Raw genomic sequence first — 25005 nt, 5'->3', positions numbered from 1 at the left:
AAAAGAATAAACTAGTCCTTCATATCACAGCTTTCTCTTATCAGCCTCTTTAGTGCACTATTTTTATTATTTTTTTACTAAAAACCTGAGTGACTTTTTGAGTTTGTATCAGAAATAATTACATTTTGCTTCATCAAAAATATTTCAAATATAATTTAGATGTTTTAAAAGTCAGAGTACCCATTTGGAGCAACACATTAAAATATTAATATTTCTATGGATTTTATTTTAAAAGTAGTTTCCAGAATATTTTTACTCCTTCATTCTAAGACACATGCATAAATATTTCAGCGAACATTTTCCTGTTTTTCATTCCTCTCATCTGCGCGACAGGGATCAGAGCCAAGGCTGGTACACAAGGTCACTCAAAACTGGAGAAGATTATTAGGGATGCCGGGCTTCATTTAATAATGCACAAACACACAGCAACTGTATACAGTGCTAGAACAGGGACAGTTTATAAACGAAGTCTTAGGTTTTCCAAATGCATTTCACACTGTTGCTACATCTGTTCCAATAATATGACTGATCAAACCAAGAAACAAACAAAAAGACAGAATTTGCTTCAGGAGGATTTAAAAGCAAGAGCAAGAAAAGGATGAGGACAATATGCTACTGATGAGTTTACCAAGAGGGCAAACATCTCCACCTGGGGTTTTAAAAATTGTTTATTTGGGCCCTGACCGGTTGGCTCAGTGGTAGAGCGTCGGCCTGGCATGCAGAAGTCCCGGGTTCGATTCCCGGCCAGGGCACACAGGAGAAGCACCCATCTGCTTCTCCACCCCTCCCCCTCTCCTTCCTCTCTGCCTCTCTCTCTTCCCCTCCGCAGCCGAGGCTCCATTGGAGCAAAGATGGCCCGGGCGCTGGGGATGGCTCCTTGGCCTCTGCCCCAGGCGCTAGAGTGGCTCTGGTTGCAACAGAGCAACGCCCCGGAGGGGCAGAGCATCGCCCCCTGGTGGGCAGAGCCGGGTGGATCCCGGTCGGGCGCATGCGGGAGTCTGTCTGACTGTCTCTCCCCATTTCCAGCTTCGGAAAAAAAAAATTGTTTATTTGGATGAAGTAATTAGTATAAAAAGCAGTCTGCAATAGCGTAGCATTTCTAAAAGATAATTAAATAGTGAAATCCTTGAGGACAAAGAGCTTTAGTTATCTTAACATATAGCATCAAATCTTCAGTTTTAACTCTTATATTGAATTATTGTTCACAAACGAAAGCTACTGATTTTCAGTCTAAGAAGAACAAGTTGAAAGAACTAGAATAAACAAGAATACTGTACTTTCTGATAAGCATTCAAGGGCCCATAGCTCTTTTCACAATCAACAGTTGAAGATAACTTTTCCAGCAGAGGGCTAAGTAATAGGTAAGAAAATGAACATTCAGGCTTAATCTACCAGCACAGCTCATATTTTGATAACATATATTGGGGATGTAAATTGGAAAATGGGGTTTTCTTGTTTGTTTCAAAGAGATAGTAACTACAAATTGGAAACAGATACACTTGTTACATCTCTAGGTATATCAGATCCCATTAGGCCTAAGGTCTGGCACCAGGCACTTTTCTTCCTCCCCACACCCAAAGAGTTTATCCTCCCGTGCCATGACTTGTCTTTTTTAGCTTTGACATTATCTCTTCTAAAAAGCCATTCCTAACTCTGTCCCCACAACTGTCTGCTGTCCATGTCCATGTTCCCCACAGCAACCAGTGTTGTCTCCATTGAAATGCATGCTACACTCTGATGCTGTTTAACTGTCTGTGTTCCCCAAAGAATGTCAGTTCCTTCATGGCAATGCCTTCCTTGCTTGCCTAGTGACACATGGCACCCCATTGGTTTCCAGTCAGTATTCAAGAAGCGAACACAGGGTTTTCAGCCTCTCCAAGTCCCCATAGCACAACATTTTCATGTTACATATTTCAGGATCACTTTAGGCCCCCTGAACATGGTCTGGGACACAATTAGCATTTTTAGGGCACAGAAGTATTTCTAATGTAATCTTGCCTAAATCCTGTATTTTTCAGAGGTAAAGTGATTTCATTGGGTCACATTGTAACAAATGGCAGAACACAAATTAAATCCCAGGTGCTCTGTCTCTAAAGCCAATGTCTTGCCTGACCTGTGGTGGCACAGTGGATAAAGTGTCGACCTGGAAATGCTGAGGTCGCCGGTTCGAAACCCTGGGCTTGCCTGGTCAAGGCACATATGGGAGTTGATGCTTCCAGCTCCTCCCCCCCTTCTCTCTGTCTGTCTGTCCTCTCTCTTTCTCTCTCTCAGTCTCTCCCTCTCCACTCTAAAATGAATAAATAAAAAATAAAAATAAAAATAAAGCCAATGTCTTTTCCAAGATATCACAGCCCCATCAGCAATGAAAATAGAAAGTGCATGTTTCTGGCTCCAAGTTATTAATAGGGAGAACATATGTTTACTGATTTGTATAATGTAAATATGGAAGAAAATGGCTGTTGCCACTTGTGATGCAAATGTATTCCACTGTAATAAGGCAATACCACCAGAATCAAATGAATAACTCTTCACAGAGGTACATATAAATGAATATTGGGCATACTAGAATACACAGGAATATGGGTTTAGGGTACAGTTGTCTCATTGTCTGTTATGAGGTACAATTGTGTTTCATTGAATTGTGTATCATTAGGAAGTCCAGCCTGAATAAGGTCCTCTAATGCAGACAGGGGTCACCTAATCTCAATGTGTGTGTGTGTGTGCATGAGTGTGTGTGTTTTGGGGGGTGGGGAAAGGCAAGATGGAGGGGCATTTATTCCAGCTGGAAGAAATGAATCTGAGGCCATTAAGTGACTACTCAGAATAAAGGGATGTCAGAATGGATTGGAGCCTTGGGTTTTGATACTTCTGTGATTTTTTTTGATGGAAGGAAAATAAAATAATTATGGAGTACTGATGTTTACATGAGAAATATGCAGTCATTAGTGAAGAGTAAGGCATCGGTGAAAAACAGATATTGTTGTTATTGTCTTCACATTTCAGATTTGCAGCTTAAATAGCTTTGGTTGAGATTTGTACCCAAATAAATACCTAACAAACAGAAGATGAAGCACCAAATAATGTATAAAATTCGTCTTCAACATATCATAACTGTACATGATTTTCTTTCTCTTGTCTTGGGCTGTATGTCATATTAAAAATGATACTCTTTGTTCAAATTTTTCTCAATAAAAACTGGATTTTTGAAAATCTTAACATAGTTCTATAAAATATGTATGAGGACATAATAAAGTAAGAAGTGTGGACCCTAAGGAAGAAGATACCTAATAAGAAGGGCTTCTGGTAGTGAATGGGCTAAAATTAACAAACAAACAAACAAAACAACAATCCCAACCTCCCAAAACAGAGCCTACCAGCCATTGCTACAAAGAGGCCTCTCATGCAAACTGTACTTCAGGGAAAAGTCTGTGCTGAAACAACTGCCTGCATTTTGTTTCTATCACCTGAGTCAGCACTGATAAAGGAGTTCCTGAAATCCCATTTTTACCAATGGAACTGAGGATTTCCCCTTCAATTGAGCTGTGCCGCTCTGACCAACCAGAGTGGCTCAATTCTGACCAATCAGGACAGAGGACAGTGTTTTTTAGATCAATCAAACTGAAAGGATTTGGAATGCTCATTTGCATGAAGACAGACCAATCAGATGTGGGGGTGGGGATTTCTGTCTATATAAGCCAGCTCCACTCTGGCTTAGGGAGTACACTTTCCCTTTCCACTGAAGGTTACAGACAGCATTTCTCTGGCTAGAGCTGATGCACAGATAATATTGCAGAAAGGAGCAGAGCTGCCTAACTGATGAGAGACCTGACCCAATGGCCACCTCACAGCTGTGCTATTTCTTGGCTATGCTGTGCTGTATCACAATTGAGCTATTTCAGACATGTTGTCTTACAGTTGTGCTGTATTGCCTTTGAGCTGTTTGCACTGAATAAAGTTTCCTTCTTTACCACACCCCAAACTGGATATTTCTGTTGGCACTGAACAGGTGCCAATGACCATCAATTGGCATTCCATGGTGCTTAATGTGGGGCTATGGGGCAATAACCTGATCTCCTAACAATGTCCTGAAACCAATTCATCTGGCACCTGTGACCTGCATGAGCACCTTGTGCTCAAGTTGTCTTCCTTGTGGCACTTGAGGATCTCAGGTAAGTCCTTTCAGATCTAAGACCTTCCAGACTTTCAGCTGGGTCTTGGAGACTTTATTCCATTTAGGTAGGAAACCCTTATCCAGTTATCTCAGTTCACACATTTGGACCGAGAGGGTCCTTCCCTACAATTCAGGTTTGGTGCCTAGAAGGGGTATCCCTCAGTCACACTTGGAACTAGGAAGGGCATCTTCCAGACTGAGATTAGGCCTTGTCCATAAGGTGTTCGAGAATGCAACCACGAATGGGCATTCAGGGAGAATCCGCACATAAACAGTAGTATAAAATGAGTAACCCATGCTCTATATTTTCACATACTAATCAGCCACCATTGGGACTTTTAACTACATGTACCAATATTATAAGTACAGAGAACTGCAATTGGCTAGGCCTGTGAAAAAGTCACACGAGATGATCTCAAGCTTTGTTGGCATATGGGGTTCCTTTGCAACCCCAAAACTTATTTGAGCACTCAATTAGAACAAAGAAAATACTGTACCTACCTCCCAGAAACAATGGGAAGCTTTTTCATTTATTTGTTTGTTTATTTATTAATGGTGCCTTGAGCATTCTAAATTAAATCAAGAGGCTGCTATCACCTCCCTTAGGGAAAACAATTCTAAATTAGGAAAATGTTTTATTTAATAAGTTAAAAATGAAACTGGTGTTCAAGAAAGGGGAACAGCCCTGGCTGGTTGGCTTAGCAGTAGAGCGTCGGCCCGGCATGTGGAAGTCCCAGGTTCGATTCCCGGCCAGGGCACACAGGAGAAGCACCCATCTGCTTCTCCACCCCTCCTCTCCTTTCTCTCTATCTCTCTCTTCCTCTCCTGCAGCCAAGGCTCCATTGGAGCAAAGTTGGCCTGGGCACTGAGGACAGCTCCATGGTCTCCACCTCAGGCACCAGAATGGCACTAATTACAGCAGAGCTCCGCCACAGAGGGACCGAGCATAGCCCCCTGGTGGGCGTGCCAGGTGAATCCCGATAAGTCATATGTGGGAGTCTGTCTGTCTGCCTCCCCCCTGCTTCTCACTTTGGAAAAAAAAAGAAAGAAAAAGAAAGAAAGAAAAGAAACAGGAACAAAAGAGGATCTATGGAAAACTTTTGCTCTGCCACTTGCACTTGTGACTTGAAAATCGGGTTTAAACAACCCCAGAAGAGCCTGCACTCTCCAGGCCCTCCCCTTTGCCCACCACCCTTCCCATCCTCTATCTTTCCGTCCACTCCCATCTCTGTCTCCAATAGGCAGCAGCTGTCTGATGTGCAGGCTGCACCTCAGGAGTCACTTTTCAGTCTTCTCCATGGGAAAATCTTCCCCTTTTAAGACCTGTGGGGGCTATTCTCTTTACTTTTGGATCCATAATTTTTTCTTCGGGATTTTTATTATACTGTCTGTGTGTTTGTGTGTCCACATATATCTGTTACAAACATATCATTAGATGGTATTGCCAAAAAACACTGATTTGTATATTCAAATTTAGATCGTAAGAGAGCCCTATTCAATCTGCTTAAAACAAATGAGCACTTATACAAATTGTAGAACTAACTAACTAATGCAATTGTTTTTAAATGGCACATGATCTAGAACTAATCTTTAGTAAAAAAAAAAAAAAAGAAAAAAGAAAAGCTAGCTTAACAGTGTTATATATTTGAGGACATACAGCTGTCCACTGCTCTCTAGCTTTGGAGCTAACAGACCAGATAGAAAACTAGGGTATAAAGTGTAGAACTTAATATGTCATTTTACAAGATTAAAAGGACACAAGATGCCTCAGTTTAAGATCCAGACACTTGTGATAAAGCTTGATTTGGATGTTATGGTGATTAAAAATGATTCACATAGAGAATAAGATGTATGTCTGGTAAAAGAAGGTAGGAATTGAAATAAATTTTTTATTGAAGGAAAATAAAGCAGTTTTGTTTGAAAGTAAATGGTTGTTCTGGAATAAGAACAATAAGAAAAAAGATAGGACAAAAGATGAAAGTTGCAGGAAGTCTGTGTCCATTGCAGAAGGTTCATGAAAAATGAAAAGAAATCTGATGCATGGTCAAAATAAGGTTGAAACTAATTTAAGTTAAAGTATACTTTACAATCAGAGTTGGAATTTGGGTTTCCCTCTCTGTTAAAAGTAAAAAAGGTTGTTTTTTCCCTATCCTATTGTATGTTCTTAATACAAGATTGTAAAGGGAAAGATGTGTGTCATCGGGTCTTTGATTGCATACGTAAGCCAAATGTTAATATTTAAAGAGCTAAATTTTACTTCTATCCATTTAACTTTCTATAATTGCTTGTGAATTTTTTAAAGTGAATGATTAAATGAATAATTAAAAAACGGGAATCTCTCTTTACAAAGAGGGACATGAAACTGAGTAGGCCTACTTGATGGTTGGAAAGTGAATTTCAATCCAGTTGCCCTCCCTCAAAGATAAAAATATGTTCATGATGATCCATATATATTGTCACTGGGTAGAAGCATCCCCATGTTGAAGGGCTATACCCATAGCAGTTACTAAAATACTTCTAGAAAGGATGTTTCCTGCCTGAAAAATCCTCACAGAGTCCCACAGGGGAAGGTGAACCCAATCTACTGGACAAATCCTACACCAGGTGTGCAGAACCTGGCAGATACTGCAGCATTTCCGCGGTGCTTGTCATCTCCAGTCCTTTGGTTTTTATAGAACAAACTTGTAAGTAAAATTCAATTGGTAAAACTTGTGGGATCTTATAATCTACCTTGTTTTAAAGCAGGCATCCCCAAACTACGGCCTGTGGGCCGCATGCAGCTCCCTGAGGCCATTTATCCGGCACCCCACTGCACTTCTGGAAGGGCCACCTCTTCCATTGGTGGTCAGTGAGAGGAGCACTGTATGTGGCGGCCCTCCAACAGTCTGAGGGACAGTGAACTGGCCCTCTGTGTAAAAAGTTTGGGGACCCCTGTAATTTAAAGTCTTTCCCTTGGTGTTACTTAAATTATACACCTGAAATATATATAATTTTATTAACCAATGTCACCTCAATAAATTCAATGAAAATTAAAAGTAAAAATGAATGATTTACCCAAAGCTCTTTCTGCAAAACAGAAATAATAAAAGCAAACAAACAAAAAATATCTATTCCTCTCAGTAAACATTGTCCCCTTCTAAAACTGTTACCAAAAGACCTATCCTGTGGGGCTAGATCAGGGAATGTTAACCTGCCTTATTAAGGAAAACTTCTAACTTAATGCAAAGAACTCACAAAGGCTCTTGAAATTAAATGCAAACTCAAAGAGCAATATTTCCACAGCATGCTCCCAGGAGATGAAGACACTGAACATCATGGCCTACAACCTGGACACAGTCCATCGAAAATGACCCCCTCCACAAGGAATGTGGGGAAGCTGGTCTCCCCAGAATTAGTTAACAGCTCGCACAAGATGGAATCAGTACAGACATGTCCGCTAAATTATATCTGAACATACATGACTAAGGGAAATAGGCAGGGACAGTACGTATGTGCAACCATCTATGTGACCTTCACTTATGTAACCTGTCTGTAATCATGGCTTGATGCCACTTTTGTGTGATTTTACTATAAAACCACTGCTGCTGCCTGCTGTGGTTGCTGTTGTCGTATTGCTGTTGTTGTTGCTGCACAGCCCAATCAAGGGTGCCTATCTGCCTACAGCTATGCACGTCTTCTTTCAGCTCCTGGCACCTTGCAGCCTTGTCCCTTGCCTCTGAACTCATACTGACAGGGACTCCTTCCAGTCTTGCTGGAGGGGACCACATTGGGTAAATTGTTAACTAATCCCTGAGTTGCAAGGTCAAAAAGGCATTAATACATAAATTTATATTTTTTATTTTAAAAGGCATCACACACTTGCACCTCATTCACCTAATTGAACACCCTAGCATAAAGGAGACCTCAAATTAAAGTTATCCAGAACAGAAAAGCACTCAGACAAAAAGCAGATGGCATTCAAAACAGATGACTTTTCCCAGGATCCAGGACTGGGCCAGTAAATTTTTTTTTTATATTGTATCAACCTTAATCCTCTCATGACAAGCTGGTCCCCTTCCCTATGTTTTAAATTGTATATGTATATTTAAATTCCAGTTATTACATATCATTAACCATTGACTATACAGTACTTCCTTTTTGCTGTTCTAACCCCTGTAAATGAGAAACCTTGGGCATAGACATATTATTATACAACGCTTTTAAACCTTAGCTTCATCATGGAACCTATCTGTTGGTTGGCCACCCAATGCCTGCTTTTACCTCTGAGGATCCCTTAGGCATATCTGTTAGCAAATTCTCAGCTGTCTCTAACTTTACTATTGAAGTCTTCAAACCTTCCCTTCTGAAACTTATCAGGTTAAATTTCAAAAGGGAGTTCCACCTTTCCCCTGTGCCTACGTAAATCCACCTTATACATTAGTCACATTCTCCCCAGGTGGGACTTGACCAATTCCCACAGTTAAATCAGTCACTAGCCACCCTTTATCATGGGGGTCAGGAACCTATGGCTCGCGAGCCAGATGTGGCTCTTTTGATGGCTGCATCTGGCTCGCAGACAAATCTTTAATAAAAAAAACAATAACGTTAAAAATATAAAATATTCTCATGTATTACAATCCATTCATTTCCTACCGCTCATGTTCATGGTTGCGGGTGGCTGGAGCCAATCACAGCTGTCCTCCAGGACAACACCAAATTTTTATTGGATAATACATGAGGTACACGGGTAGTTGTGAGGTCAGGAAGTAAACTTCCCTCCTTTTAATCAAGTAGTCAGCTAGCTAATTGCACAAACCCTTTTGACAAAGAAGATGGCTAAAAGAAAAAAAGATGAGGAGTATTTTACTTTTCAGCAGGAATGGACAGAGGAATTCACCTTTGTGGAGAGAGCAGATTCTGCAGTGTGTCTAATATGCAATGATAAAATTGCATTGATGAAACAGTCAAATATAAAGCGGCACTTCAACACATGCCATACTACATTTGCATTGAAATATCCAGCAGGGGACAGCAGGAAGAAAGCATGTCAAGAGCTACTGCGCAGAGTGCAAGCTAGTCAGCAGCAACTCCGTGTTTGGACCCAACAAGGTGACTGGAATTTGGCTAGCTTTGCTGGTGCTTTAGCAATTGTGAGAAACAGAAAGCCATTCACAGATGGGGAGTATGCCAAAACATTCATGCTTGATGTTGCCAATGAACTTTTTGATGACTTTTTGGATAATGACAAGATAATCAAATGAATAAAAGACATGCCTCTTTTGGCAAAAACTGTTCACGATCGTACCATCATGATGGCAAATCAAATTGAGGCAACACAAGTGAAGGATGTAAATGCAGCACCATTCTTTCCTTTCACTTTGGATGAGTCAACAGACATAAGCCATTTATCCCAGTTCAGTGTGATTGCAAGGTTTGCTGTTGGTGATACACTACGTGAGGAAAGTCTTGCTGTTTTGCCTATGAAAGAGACAACAAGAGGGGAGGATTTATTCAAGTCTTTCACTGAGTTTGCTAAAGAAAAAAAACCTACAGATGGATAAACTTATTTCAGTGTGTACTGATGGTGCTCCATGCATGGTGGGAAAAAACAGAGGATTAGTAACGCTTCTTTGTGAACATGAAAAGAGACCCATCCTAAGTTTTCACTGCATCCTACATCAGGAGGCGCTTTGTGCTCAGATGTGTGGCAAGCAGCTTGGTGAGGTGATGTTGCTGGTCATTTGGGTGGTCAACTTTATTGTTGCCCGAGCATTAAATGATTGCCATTAAACACTGCTGGACGAAGTTGGGAATAATTATCCTGGTCTGCTTCTGCACAGCAATGTGTATTCGTTGTCAAGAGGGAAGGTGCTCAGCTGTTTTTCAGCTTGTCTGAGCGAAATCCAGACTTTTCTTGAAATGAAAAACATTGAGCATCCTCAGTTAGCTAACACTGAGTGGCTCCTGAAGTTCTACTATCTCGTAGACATGACTGGACATCTGAACCAGCTCAATTGGAAAATGCAAGGCTTTGGAAATATAGTCTTATCCCTTCAACAAGCAGTGTTTGCATTTGAAAACAAGCTGGAACTCTTCATGGCTGACATTGAAACAGGTCGTTTACTACACTTTGACAAACTGGGAGAGTTTAAAGATGCATGCACAGCAAATGACCCTGCTCAACATCTTGATCTCCAGCAGCTAGTGGGCTTCACATGTAATCTCCTGCAGTCATTCAAAGCGTGCTTTGGAGAATTTCGTGAGCCCACTTGTCTTTTTAAGTTCATCACCCATCCACATGAGTGTGCAGTGGATAGAGCCGACCTGAGTTACATCCCCAGTGTCTCCATCAGAGATTTTGATCTACAAACTGCTGACTTGAAGGCCTCAAACATGTGGGTGAATAAGTTCAAGTCACTGAATGAAGATTTGGATAGACTTGCACGACAGCAAGCAGAGTTAGTGAGCAAACACCAGTGGGGAGAAATGAAAAAACTTCAGCCAGCAGACCAGCTGATTGTCAAAACTTGGAAGGCACTTCCCGTCACATACCACACACTGCAGCGTGTGAATATTGCTGTACTGACAATGTTTGGCTCTATGTATGCACGTGAGCAGTCTCTTTCTCATCTAAAGAACGTTAAGACCAACCTACGATCACATTTAACGGTTGGGAGTCTCAAAGCCTGCATGAAGCTTAACCTGACCACGTATCAACCAGACTACAAAGCCATCAGCAAAACTATGCAGCACCAGAAGTCGCATTAATGGTAAGAAGTACTTTATTCATCTTTGGTTAGCAACAGCATATCAACGTTATTAAAAGGAATTCAGAGACTTGTTGTACTTTAAAAGATGTTGGTCTTACATAAAATGCACACATTTACTTGTACTTAGTGTTAAACATATTGTATGGCTACCACGGAATTACACTTTAAAATATGTGGCACTCCTGGCTCTCTCAGCCAAAAATGTTCCCAACCCCTGCTCTATCACATTGCCACCTGTATCTTAAATGCCTTAAATCTGGTTGCACCTGTTTTAACCCCGACTGTTCTTATTTAACCCCTGGAACTCCCCTTTGTAAAGCCATTGTAATGGAATCAGCCCAAGGAATTGACACATAAACAAACTACTGCAAGCACCCTTTGTGCCTCCACAGGTTATATTTCTGTCTGTGCATACATAAATCAAGCCTTGCGTATTTGATTGTTTAGATAGCTGGAGGCTGACTGGACAATGGCTTTTGGGATACTTGAAATCCTCTTTTACTATCCTCCAAATGATAGCAGCTACCCCTCCAAGTTCTCATTAGAGGAAAATGAAGGTCTGGTCATAGTAAATTACTACCCTAATGAGGATCCCTCTGTTTATGAAGATAACTCTCATTGCCTTTCTGTGGGATATGACTTGCTAGCAGGTTTTCCAATGACGGTAATTATTTCTCGGAATTGTATTTTCATAGGGTGGCGTTGGTACTGCTTAATTAGATATGATCTGAAAACTAAGTAGAACAGCCAAATTGCTCAATCATCTGCTAGAGCCATTTGAGCCCAGCAACATCTTTAGACTCCTGAGCACAAGTAATCCTTGACAACAGAATTCTCTTGATTATGTGCTAGCTGCTCAAGGAGGAGTTTGAGCCATAGTCAATACCTTCTGATATGCTGGGATAACATTATTTCTTCCCAGGTAGAATTAAAAACAACCAAACTCCTTAACTTTTCCAGACCCATTAAGGGGCATTCCGGTTTTGCTTCTAGTGTCTATGACTGGTTAGAATTTAAATTTTCTGATATTTTCAGTTGGCTCCCAACTGAGTTATTTTAATGTCTGGATTGCAAATTGTTATTCTAATTTGTTCAACATATTTCACTGTCAAGCTACTGTAGAACCAACTGTTTTAAACCTACAAAAATTTGAGTAATGATTGCATTTAAGGATAAAAATGATCTATCAAGCCACTGTATCCCCTCCACGTTTGTAATTCATAATGGTTATGATGACAAATACCTTTGTCAATCGCCCTGAAATCTCTTAAGAACTAAGTGCCTTTGTTGTTCTTTAACCTTTCTCAAGTTGTTCTGGCTGCTTTCATAAGGCACTGACTTTTTGAGTTTGAGAAGTACTTGAGTGTTTATAAATTTAGAGGCTAAATCTAATTTGTTTTGTATATCTTTTCACCAATTCAAGTGGTAAAACAAATGTTTTGTCCAAAAAGCACAAAAATTCATTAATGTAATTCTCTGAGAAAAATAAAGCTAAATTCTGAGTTTATAATCACATAAGCAAAGAAGCAATATTCATATGAAAAAATTATTTGCTTTACAGATATATTTTTGGTTTTTTGGTATGTTTCTTATATATAAAAGCCTAACATTCTTTGTAAATTTAAAATTAATTTACTCTAAAATACTTTTTAAACTTCTTAAATATCAGTATTTATATAAAGTAATTTAAAGAATACTTTTAAAATATGTGATTTTAGGTATATTAAAAAGAGACATAATTCATAGTTAACAGCTTCCTTTCCTCTGCCATAGACTCAATTTTTCCACTTTTCTATAGTTTTAAACTTTAAGATTCAAGACTAAGTACTTTAAAACCATATTTTTTTTTTCATGAATTTAATGTAGTAAAATGATCTGAAACCCTTGGAAATTTTTAAGGATTTCACTCTTCTTAAAGCACATTAACCAAGGTTGGGGAAAAGTTGCAAGATGCCATCTTAACCCTGCAAATAATTGTATAAAACACAGTATAAAGTACTACATTTGTGTTAACAACAATTGAATTATTGAATAAAATGATATGCAGGATACTGAGGAATATTCATTCTAATGACCGTGAGATCATAATCTGCTGAAAATTATGTTAGGTTATTACAGCAATTTGAAGAAATATCAGTAATAGAATAGTGTGGCATGATGATAAATATGGGTATGAAATTAAATCAGGTGTGAAAGTTATGAGGTAGAAGTGTAAGTGTGAGAGACCCGAGTCCAAGAAGTCTGATGAAAAAGGTATTGACATAGTAGTGTTGTAGAGCTAGCTGCCTCATATGCCACTGAGAATGTGAAGATGTTAGTGGACAGAACATTCTGAATAAGGCCTGGAATTAAAGGGCAGCAGCTAAAGAGAGAGCTAGCTGTTTTCCTGGATTGAAGCTAGCTGTTTGCTAGAGTGAAGAAATTAAGTTTGTGCCTTTTGGAATAAAACAGAGTGGTATGGTTGTCCTAGTTTCACCAACTACAAGTTGAATGTCCTTAGATGAGTTAAGCAATTTAAATTTTAGTTTTCTCATTGTAAAGTAAGGCTTAAAAACAGTGCCTGGCCCATAAGGATTTTGTGAGGATTAATTAAATCAGGTTGTACATGATTACCTGGCATAGTCAGTGTGTTCAGTATGTTTTTTTAAAATTTTCCTATTGATGAGTATATATGAGGGGAAAAGACATCAACTGGTTGTTCCATTTAGTTCCATTAGTTCCATTAGTGCACTCATTGGTTGCTTCTCATATGTGCTATAACCTGGGATCGAACCTGGGACTTTGGTGTGATGGGACAATGCTCTATCTATTGAGCAACCCGGCCAGGGCCTCAGTGTGTTCGTATGTGCTAATTATTATTATTTGATAGCAAAATTTGGCTCTCATACTAGATGGTAAGATCATTGAGGATAAGGACTTTCTTACTCATACTTAGTATCTAAGATAATAAATGCTTTTTAAACTGCTGAATTGAAGAGTTACTTTTCTCCTGCATGATACTATTGGCCTAGGAATTATTTATGAAGTTTCACTGTTTCTTGATAGAATGGCTTACTACCATTTCCATATTTTTATCTCATAAAATAATGCAAATTCTTTTTTTAAACAAACATTTTTAACAATATGCTTTTAAAAATGTAATTTACATTCTTATTCGATGTTTCATCAGATATTCTGCTCTTTATAGTTATTATAACCTTTTAAGAATTGCTGTTGTTCCTTGATTACATTTTCTGTACTCATTTTATCCATTTTACTTATGTTAGGTTTAGGTTAAACTGGCTAATAAATACTATGCATCATCCAAGGTTTTATGTTTTGCACAGAGGTAAACCATTTTCCTTTGTGTTTTTATTTGAAACCTGAACATTCATACATAGGTACCATTAATAATATCCTCTGCTATATATTGACTGGCATTTAATGAATTTACTCAAAACTGTTACATGAGAGGAATACAACTTTCTAAAATGTTAGTTCTGCTTCTCTACCCAAGCCCTCTTCAAATATTCTGCATCCAAATGCTGTGAACCACAGGAAGAGCTGAGTCCTTCAGTGTATCTTTGTGCATTTTCACCTCTCTGTTCTTTATAAACTCCTTTAGAAAAGTTGTTTGGGCCATGGCACACACAGCCAGATCACATTTTCAAAAAAGTAGTTTCTGAAGGGCACAAATGAAATGCTTTAAGATACTGAGGATCCATTCATATCTACAGGGTGGGGCAAAAGTAGGTATACAGTAGTTCATATGGAAAACAATACAATAAATAATAATACAAGAATAAACCAGTTTTATGTACTCACAACTGTAAGCGTACTTTTGTATATTCAACCAACATGTATTGATTACTTATATAGTCTCACTAGGAAAGAGTAAGACAAAAACTACTAAAAAACTTGTACAATTTTCCTAAATGTTATTTTCCATTACAGTAGTCCCCCCTTATTCTTGGGAGATGCATTCCAAAGCCTATAGTGATGAAACCACAGATGGCACCCAACCCTATATATACTGTGTATTTTCTTGTAGATACATACTGATGATAAAGTTTAATTTATAAATTAGGCACAGCATGAGATTAAAAACAATAACTAATGAAATAAAACAACATAATAATACACTGTAATAAGAGTTATGTAAATATGATCTTTCTCAAAATACTATACTGTACTCACCTTCTCCTGATGAAGTGAAGTGATAAAATGCTGCTAAATTGAGAATTTTCACTTAAAAGAAGAACTTTATGGACTTGACCAGGTGGTGGCGCAGTGCATAGGGCATCGGACTGGGACATGGAGGACCCAGGTTCAAAACCCTGATGTCGCCAGCTTAAGCGTGAGCTCATCTGGTTTGAGCAAGGGGTCACTCGGTCTGCTGGAGCCCCCCAGTCAAGGCACATAAGAGAAAGCAATCAATGAACAACTAAAGTGCCGCAACATAGAATTGATGGTTTTCATCCCTCTTCCTTCCTGCCTGTCTGCCTGTCCCTATCTGTCCCTCTCTCTCTCTCCATTTCTGTCACACAAAAAAATAAATAAATAAAAAAGAAAGAACTTTACAGTACGGAATCTCTCTGGCATATCTGGATTGCCAGAATCCCTACTTTTTCACTTTGGGGTCATTGTGCACAAACACAGGGATTTCTGACAGTGGATCTGCTAACCAAGGTGACTACTAAGAGATGCGCAAGCTCTGTCTCCTGTCTAGTGATGGAGCTGGGCAACATGAGACTTCATCACACCACTCAGATTGATGCACAGTTTAAAACTTATGAATTGCTTAATTTAGAGATTTTCCATTTACTGTTTTTAGACCATGGTTGACCTCAGGTAACTGAAATTGGGAAAAGCAAAACCAAGAATGGAGGGAACTACTGTATATACTTTTGCAAAAATCTATAACTACTATCTCTTCAGAAGCTCAAAGAAAATTGTAAATGCTACTCAGGTCAATAGATATCTAGGTAAGTCTTGATGAGAAAGGGTATAGTTTTGTTGAAACTAACTCTATAAAGTTTTCCAATCAGATTTTAGGGATTGCACTATATTTTGATAGTTTGTTTACTCACTTATTTTAAATACCAGACTGTGCAGTTGTAAAGGGCAATAACCATACCTCATTCAGTGCCTGGACCTTAATAGGAATTCAGTTCAATTTGTGTATTGAATGAATGAGTAGAATTGAAGTGCATTCCACACATACAGCACACAAGGCAACTTCGCAACATTTCTCCTATTCAACTCTTGATTATATCTATTATAGATAAACTATGATTGGATTTTATATTTCTAAAATAAGAACAATGAATACAGTAAATTAACTTAGTGTTCATTAATTTGGAATACAAGATAATTCAGTCTTGGCTTACCTGAAATTTATGGCTGTAGGATTAACGAAGAATGCTATATTAAACAAATTATTTATATAATAAACTTAAAATCATTGACTCTTTAATGAGCAATGAATCGTGATTAACCTTTTAAAGAAATTTACAATTACTGATTGGATGAAAATGGGTATCTTAATAAAGTTCATCCATTTAGTAAAGTATACCCGCCTGACCTGAGTTGGTGCAGTAGATAAAGCGTTGACCTGGAATGCTGAGGTCTCCAGTTTGAAACTCTGGGCTTGCCTGGTCAAGTCACATATGGGAGTTGATGATTCCTGCTCTTCCCCCCTTCTCTCTCTCTCTCTCTCTCTCTCTCTCTTTTTCCCCTCTCTAAAAAAGAAAATGAATAAAAAAAATGTAAAAAAAAACAAATGAACCCCAAAACAAACAAACAAGCAAAAAAACCACTGAACATGTCGAAATGCTGGGTTTCTTATTCTATAAATATATGTTGAGACATCTAGCCAATAGCAACCAAGCACTGTGCGGAAGACTAAAGAAAACTATAGACTAGAGGATGCTTAGAATCTGGTTGGGATTCTAAAGTATGAAAGATTTTTTTTTTTTTTTTAGATTTTATTTATTCAATTTAGAGAGACAGGAGAGAGTGAGAAAGAGAGAGAGAAAGGGGGGAAGAGCAGGAAGCATCAACTCCCATATGTGCCTTAACCAGGCAAGCCCAGGGTTTCGAACAGGCGACCTCAGGGTTCCAGGTCGACACTTTATCCACTGCGCCACCACAGGTCAGACTAATTGTATATTTATTGAGTTTTAGAGATAAGGAGAAAGAGGAAGGGACAAACACACAGACATCTACTTGCTGCTGGACTTATTCATGCCATTATTGGTTGGACTCTTATATGTACCTGACAGGGTATTGAACCCACAAGTTCTAGCATGTCCCAGAGGACGGTCTACCCAACTGAGCTACCAGGACAGGGCCAAGTATGAAAGAATTTTAGAATGATATAAGGCAAAACATGATTAAGAATATAGATAAAGCCTGATCAAGAGGTGGCACAATGGATAGAACATCCGACTGGGATGCAGAGGACCCAGGATTGAAAACCGAGGTTACCGGTTTGAGCACCAGCTCATCAGAGCATGGGCTCACCAGCTTGAGTGTGGGGTTCCTGGCTTGAGCAAGGGGTCACTAGCTCTGCTGTAGCTGCCTTGCCTCCCCATCCCCCCTCAAGGCACATATAAGAAAGCAATCAATGAACAACTAAGGTGCTGCAACAAATATACTGCTCACAAAAATTAGGGGATATTTTATTGCTTCATATTCATTTTGAAATATCCCCTAATTTTTGTGAGCAGTATAATTGATGCTTCTCATCTCTCCCTTTTTGTCTGTCCTTCTCGCTGTCTTGCTCTCTCACACAAAGAAAAAAAGAATATAGACGAAAAGTACAACGTGAAAGTTAAAAAGTGAGCAAAATCCCTGTAACAGTCAAATTTCCTTGTAAAATATAAAAATAATTTCAGTTTTGGAAAAGGCAAACTTGTTTTAGAACTCCCATTTTCCTCGGGTTTTGAATTGACCCCCTCTCCCAATGGAATCAATGTGTTTCTTTTCAGGAACCCCGCCCAGGAATTTTAAACCTTGTCTTCCAGGTCTGGATTTCACTTCCGGCAGCCACAAGGGGGCGTAGTGTGGAGGCAGGCGGCCGCTTCCCGGGCGGAGCGGTGAAGAGCTGCAGGGCTGGCTCTCACGCAGAGCTGGCGGCTTCCCTTCACCGCCCGGAGCCGTTTCCCTGCCCGCTGGACCCGAGGCCGCGGGGCCTTCTGGGACGTGGTGCCTGGGTTCCTACTGCGCGGCCCGAAGGGCCCCTTCAGGGGAGCCGGGCAGCGGCCCCTCACCCTAGCCTCTCCCGGGACTCAGCCTCCTGCCTCCGGGGATGGCGCAGAGTTTCCCGCCCAGCGCCTCCTGCACTGACTCCCCACCAAGGGCACCCACGCTCCGCCGCGGGAGCCCTGAAGGTAGGTGGGGAGCAGGCCTGTATCCCTCCCCTCCCCCACGGCGCCGCTTCGCCCTTCCCCGAGTGCCTCACTGCCTTGGATGTGGGTTCGCACCATTGGCCTCTGTGTGGAGCCCCACACACTGCTGGCGCTTATCTTTCCCTATTGAGGCCCTCGCCGCTGCCCTGGAACTTCTGAGTTATGAGTCATCGTCCACGAGGGTGTAGATTGCTTTGTTATGCTCCCCTCCTCTGAGCCTGTTCAAGCCTGGCTTGACCAACACAATGGTTCCTGAAGCTTCCTGGAGGAGGAGAGGCCCATGTTTTGAGGCCATTGGTAGAGATGGCAAATCCATTCATTGAGCGGATCTTTTATTGAGCTCCAGTTATATGGGAGGAACTGTGTCCAGTGCTGTAGGTGTTGAAGAGGGGACACATCGTCTCCTCATTCAAGGCTCTCCAAGGCTTGTTAGACATGAATATATAGGTACATAAGAAACATTCAGGGCAATGATGACAGGAAATCCAGTATGTGGAACCAGATTTCCAGAACCAGTATTTTGGAGGCCTTGTTAAAGCTTAGAAAAATGTTACCTTAAATATGTGTTAGCATAGGTAAAGATGTTGGGAGTCCAATGAATGGTTGATGTGGGGAAGATCAGAAAGAATATTTTAGCTCTTTCCTAGGGCACACGTATGCCATATGTACATTAAACTCTGCTGTACAAATACAAAGACACTTGAAGCTGAAGATCAGCATCACAATTTAATAGAGCCAGTTGAATTACACCAGGTCACTTTGGAGCATTTTTGAGGTAGACGTGACTGCGCTGTGAGAAACGGATTGGCGGGAGCTGAGAGGTCAATCAGAAGGTTAATGCAGCCATAAAGACAAGAGGTATTAATGGTTTGAGGAAAAAGACATTTTTGATATACTAGGTTATAGAACTGACAGGGCATGGTCTAGAACAGGCGTAGCCAACAGTTTTTGCCCCAGGCCAGATTAGAAAGAAAACTTTTTTCACGGGCCAAACGAAATATTAAAATTAAAAAATGTTAAATACAAAACCGATTCATTTAAGTAAACAGAATTTTATTATGTAATTTGTTTATGTATAAATGTGAGTGAAAAATTTTAATATACAATATTATTTTAATAAAAATATATTTTAATAAAAATATAATTACATATCATATAAATATCCAAACTGTATCACAATCAATCAAAACAATATTTAATGAATAGAATGAGCTTGAAGGGGTTATATTGCAAATATAACAATTATTTCGTTTTACAAACAGCCTGGACATGTTTTCAGTTATCAACTGCGGCTCTTGTCTATGCTACAGTGCCAGTTGATTCTGCACACTTAACCACAAAAATAACGAATTGTTTGACCTTGGGTGCACACTGTCAAACTCCACCTAAAAGAATGTGGGTTTCACATCGCTGCTGAACATCAAACCGTTCATATTGAGTACAGACGAGTACAAAAGTTGTATATCTTTATAGTGGATTTTTAAAAAAAAATAAAGAAGTATCGCGAATCCGTTTGACCAATTATTGGAAGTTAACCCTAGATTAGTCACACGCGAATTCTTTTCCGCATATCACTATCTTCTTAAATATCTTGATTTCCAATAATCAAAGATGCTTCCGCTTCTGAGTAGCTGAGATTTTAAAGTAGTAGAGAATATTAAAACATTTTTTTAATTTTTTTATTAATTTTACTAGGGTGACATCAATAAATCAGGGTACATATGTTCAAAGAAAACATGTCCAGGTTATCATTATTTTTTTTTTGTATTTTTCTGAAGCTAGAAACGGGGAGAGACAGTCAGACAGACTCCCGCATGCGCCCGACCGGGATCCACCCGGCACGCCCACCAGGGGGCGATGCTCTGCCCCTCCGGGGCATCGCTCTGTTGCGACCAGAGCCACTCTAGCACCTGGGGCAGAGGCCAAGGAGCCATCCCCAGCACCCGGGCCATCTTTGCTCCAATGGAGCCTGGGCTGCGGGAGGGGAAGAGAAAGACAGAGAGGAAGGAGAGGGGGAGGGGTGGAGAAGCAGATGGGCGCTTCCCCTGTGTGCCCTGGCCGGGAATCAAACCCGGGACTCCTGCACGCCAGGCCGACGCTCTACCACAGAGCCAACCGGCCAGGGCCTGTCCAGGTTATCTTGTCTATCAATTATGTTGCATACCCATCACCCAAAGTCAGATTGTCCTCCATCACCTTCTATCTAGTTTTCTTTGTGCCCCTCCCCCTCCCCCTTTCCCTCTCCCTCCCTCCCAACCACCACACTCTTGTCAATGTCTCTTAGTCTCGTTTTTATGTCCCACCTACGTATGGAATAATGCAGTTCTTGTTTTTTCTGTTTTGTTTTTTTTTTCCATTTTTCTGAAGCTAGAAACGGGAAGAGACAGTCAGACAGACTCCCGCATGCGCCCGACCGGGATCCACCCGGCACGCCCACCAGGGGTCAATGCTCTGCCCACCGGGGGGCGATGCTCTGCCCATCCTGGGCGTCACCATGTTGTGACCAGAGCCACTCTAGCGCCTGAGGCAGGGGCCACAGAGCCATCCCCAGCGCCCGGGCCATCTTTGCTCCAATGGAGCCCTGGTTGCGGGAGGGGAAGAGAGAGACAGAGAGGAAAGCGCGGTGGAGGGGTGGAGAAGCAAATGGGCGCTTCTCCTGTGTGCCCTGGCCGGGAATCGAACCCGGGTCCTCCGCACGCTAGGCCGACGCTCTACCGCTGAGCCAACCGGCCAGGGCAGTTCTTGTTTTTTTTGATTTACTTATTTCACTCCATATAATGTTATCGAGATCCCACCATTTTGTTGTAAATGATCCGATGTCATCATTTCTTATGGCTGAGTAGTATTCCATAGTTTATATGTGCCATATCTTTTTTATCCAGTCTTCTATTGAAGGGCTTTTTGGTTGTTTCCATGTCTTGGCCACTGTGAACAATGCTGCAATGAACATGGGGCTGCATGTGTCTTTATGTATCAATGTTTCTGTTTTGGGGGTATATACCCAGTAGAGGGATTGCTGGGTCATAAGGTAGTTCCATTTTCAGTTTTTTTGAGGAACTACCATACTTTCTTCCATAATGGTTGTACTACTTTACATTCCCACCAACAGTGTATGAGGGTTCCTTTTTCTCCACAGCCTCTCCAGCATTTGCTATTACCTGTCTTATTAATAATAGCTAATCTAACAGGTGTGAGGTGGTATCTCATTGCAGTTTTGATTTGCATTTCTCTAATAACTAATGAAGATGAGCATCTTTTCATATATCTGTTGGCCATTTATATTTCTTCCTGGGAGAAGTGTCTGTTCATGTCCTTTTCCCATTTTTTTATTGGATTGTTTGTTTGTTTGTTTGTTGTTGAGTTTTATGAGTTCTTTGTATATTTTGGATATTAGGCCTTTATCTGAGCTGTTGTTTGAAAATATCATTTCTCATTTAGTTGGCTGTCTGTTTATTTTGTTGTCAGTTTCTCTTGCTGAGCAAAAACTTCTTAGTCTGATGTAGTCCCATTCATTTATTTTTGCCTTCACTTCCCTTGCCTTTGGAGTCAAATTCATAAAATGCTCTTTACAACCAAGGTCAATGAGTTTAGTACCTATGTCTTCTTCTGTGTACTTTATTGTTTCAGGTCTTAGAATATTAAAAATTTAATCGTGGGCCACATAAACTCACTAGCCCGCGGGCTGTATGTTGGCCATGCCTGGTCTAGAAGGATGATCAAGGGAGTAGCTCTACCAAAGTCAGAGAGCAGAGTGTTTTAAGAAAAGAAGAGTGATCATTAGGGTAAAATGCTGCAGAGAAGTAGAGGAGAATTTGAAAACAGCTGTAAGGCTTGACAATTTTGATGTTATTTTCAACTCTTGTAAGAACAGCTAGCTCTAGTGCAGGGTGATTGAAGAGGGTTTTTGTTTGTTTTACAACTGTGAGCAACTTGAACATGATTATATACTGAGAGACAGAAGTCAGTACAGAAAAATAGATTGAGAATAAAGAGGAGCTGGTTGGTGGAGAAGGTACAAAAAGTTGGTATGCAGTTAGTGTATATTACATATTAGAACATAACTCACAGTTTATAAGAACAAGAAGAAGTTGGCAATTAGTGTAAAAGAGTATACTATAGAATAACCAGAGCTTCCTTTTTTTTTTTTTAAGGTGAGGGGAGGGGAGATAGTGAGGTAGACTCTCTCATGCTCCCCAACCAGGATCCATCCACTGTCTGGAGCCAATGCTTGTGTATTGAGCTATTTTTAGTGCCTGAGGCTGATGTGCTCAGACCAACTGAGCCACTGGCTGTGGGAAGAGAAGAGGAAGAGAATGGGGAGAGGGGTGGAGGTAAAAGCAGATGGTCGCTTCTCCTGTGTGCCTTAACTGAGAATTGAACCGGATGTCCATAAGCCAGGCTGACGCTCTATCCACTGAGTCACTGGCCAGGGTTCAGAGATTTCTTATATTCTAACAGAGTGCCTAAGATCCAGTTTACTTACCTATCCATTCATTTTTTTAGGTCAGTCAACTAATTTTATTTTCAGTGCTCATTATGTTAACTGTAGCAATTTCTGAACAGACAGATAATGAGCTCAATGGAACTCACTTGCCACTGAGAGACATAGCCATCCAACAGCTAATTAAATAAGGAAAACAGGTGCAATAACTAATATGAAATAAGTGTATGTAATGTTAACAGCGTATGTATTATGTATTAGAGAGGAAAGTGATAGTTGAAGGGTATTAAGGAAGGCATTTTCAAAGGAGAATGTTTATGCTGTACCTTAAAAGAGATCACTCTTGTTACCAAGTCATTTATCTCTTCCCCATGCTGCCTCACAGTTATCATCATCTAATTTCAGATTCTCTTCACTGTTGGGCTCAGTCTCCTCTCTCTTGAGCACTTGAAATTTATTTTATCAGTGGGTTCATGGGGGTGGGAAAATATTCAGGAACCAAGGCTTTACAAGGGTCTTTCTAAAGCCAGTTATTGATGCATTATAATGTCTATATATGAACTAAGAGGCTGTTTAATTTTATACATGCTACATTGATTCCCATTAGGGAAAGGAAAGGGTTTTGGGAATGGCAAGTAAATAGCCAGCCACAGCTCCACTGACTTAGCCTCTTGGCATCCTTTGAAGGAACCACAGCTAGCATGGATCCAGTCAATTTTTTAACAGGAATTTTAGTCAGTTGAAGCTAGTATTTTCCCCTTTCATTTTAAATTTTAATGCTCTCTGGGTCAAGTGACTGGGGAATAAGTATCCACTCACATTTCTACCTACAGGGAAGGAAAGGTACTATTGCTGCTAGGATTTTGCATTTATATAATAGCACTTGAGTGTTGGCTAAGTGCTTTTCAAATCAATTTTATTGTACAGTTTAATAGCCTAAAGTCACCTCTGTCAAAATTTGTTTGGTGTGATTCGGAGTAAAGGACCTTTTGTAAAAATGGGCCTCTTGTGATATAGAAGAACTCTGATCAATCAAAAAGACTACATATGAGACAATGTGAATATCATCTTAACAGAGTTAACTGTTAATAGAAGACCTTAACCTCATATTACTTTTTTTTTATCATCTGCCTTTTCAATGAAAGAAGAAAAACAAAACAAAACTTATAACAGTAGGTATACAACCCTGCAGGAAGACAGCTCCCTTCATAACTTGGTTTGTAACTGGGACACCCAAGGAGGGATGTTTTATGAGTGATAATATGTGTTCTATAATATAAATTCTTAAAGCAATGGTTTTATTTAGAGCAGGTGTTCACAGACTTTTTCTGTATAGGGCCAGATAGAAAATATTTCAGGCTTTTCAGGCCATGCTGTTTCTGTAGCAACTATTCAGCTCTGAAGTTGTATCACCAAAGGAATGACAGTGAATGTACATGGCTGTTTCAATAAAACATGGTTTATAGAAGCAAGGCCACTGAGATTTGGCCTGTGGGCCATAGTTTGCCGACCGCTGATCTATAGCACTTCTGAGATTCATTTACTGAGTAGAGAGCATTATGGATTGTAACCAGTGATAGTCAGCTGAAAGCTCTGTGAAGACAGAGGTGGTTTTATCTTGTTAAGTGCTGTGTCCCTGTGTATAGCACAGTGCCTGACAAGTAGGAGATAATTAAACATTTTTTAAATCAAGGAATGAAGAGCAAGGATATCTGATGGAAAATTATTTGGCTAAGGTAAGTTAGACGGTTCCATTTTCAGATTTTCAGGTCCTATAGTATGTATTCTGTGATACTGCTATATTGGAATGCTTCATTCAGAGAACAAATCTAGGAATGAAAAAAAGCTGGTGCTGTACACGATAGTAAAGAACAGTAGGTTTGCGACTCTCCACCGGTAAAAGTGCACACAGTATGACATAGTTTGGAAGAGACCTGAGAAAGATTGTATTCCAATCTGTTACCAATCTAGGACTTTGTTACCATTTGTGCTAAATTATCTTCCTTTTGGCCCTCCAGATCTTCTCCCTACCCCTTCACACAGGCTAACACCAGTCCCTGCTCCCTCCACAGTCATGAGAATTATCCAGTAGGATGAAAAGTCTCAGCTCCTGTCAGGGGGTCCTCTCCTCACCATGCTCTCTCAGTTCTGGTGACTGCTCCCTCCTCTCATCCCTTCGGTTCCAGGGCTTCCTCCAGGGGAAGGATGCTATTATTGCTATTATTACCAGCCCCTGGGACATTGTGTTACCCC

At 40.2% G+C, this 25005-nt stretch overlaps 1 protein-coding gene across 1 annotated transcript in view; it reads left to right on the top strand.

Moving 5' to 3' along the window:
* Positions 1–18023: 18023 nt before the first annotated feature.
* The window catches only part of MEI4 (meiotic double-stranded break formation protein 4), a 189156-nt gene continuing 182174 nt past the window's right edge, over positions 18024–25005 (top strand). The window contains exon 1 of the mRNA XM_066361358.1: positions 18024–18293. Coding sequence (XP_066217455.1) covers positions 18212–18293 — 82 coding nt within the window. The 5' untranslated portion in view covers positions 18024–18211. The remainder of the gene's footprint in view (positions 18294–25005) is intronic.

This window comes from Saccopteryx leptura, chromosome 1 (assembly GCF_036850995.1).
Source record: "Saccopteryx leptura isolate mSacLep1 chromosome 1, mSacLep1_pri_phased_curated, whole genome shotgun sequence".
NCBI lineage: Eukaryota > Metazoa > Chordata > Mammalia > Chiroptera > Emballonuridae > Saccopteryx > Saccopteryx leptura.
The sequence above is the reverse complement of the archived record's forward strand: the minus strand, read 5'-3'. Positions and strand labels throughout refer to the sequence as shown.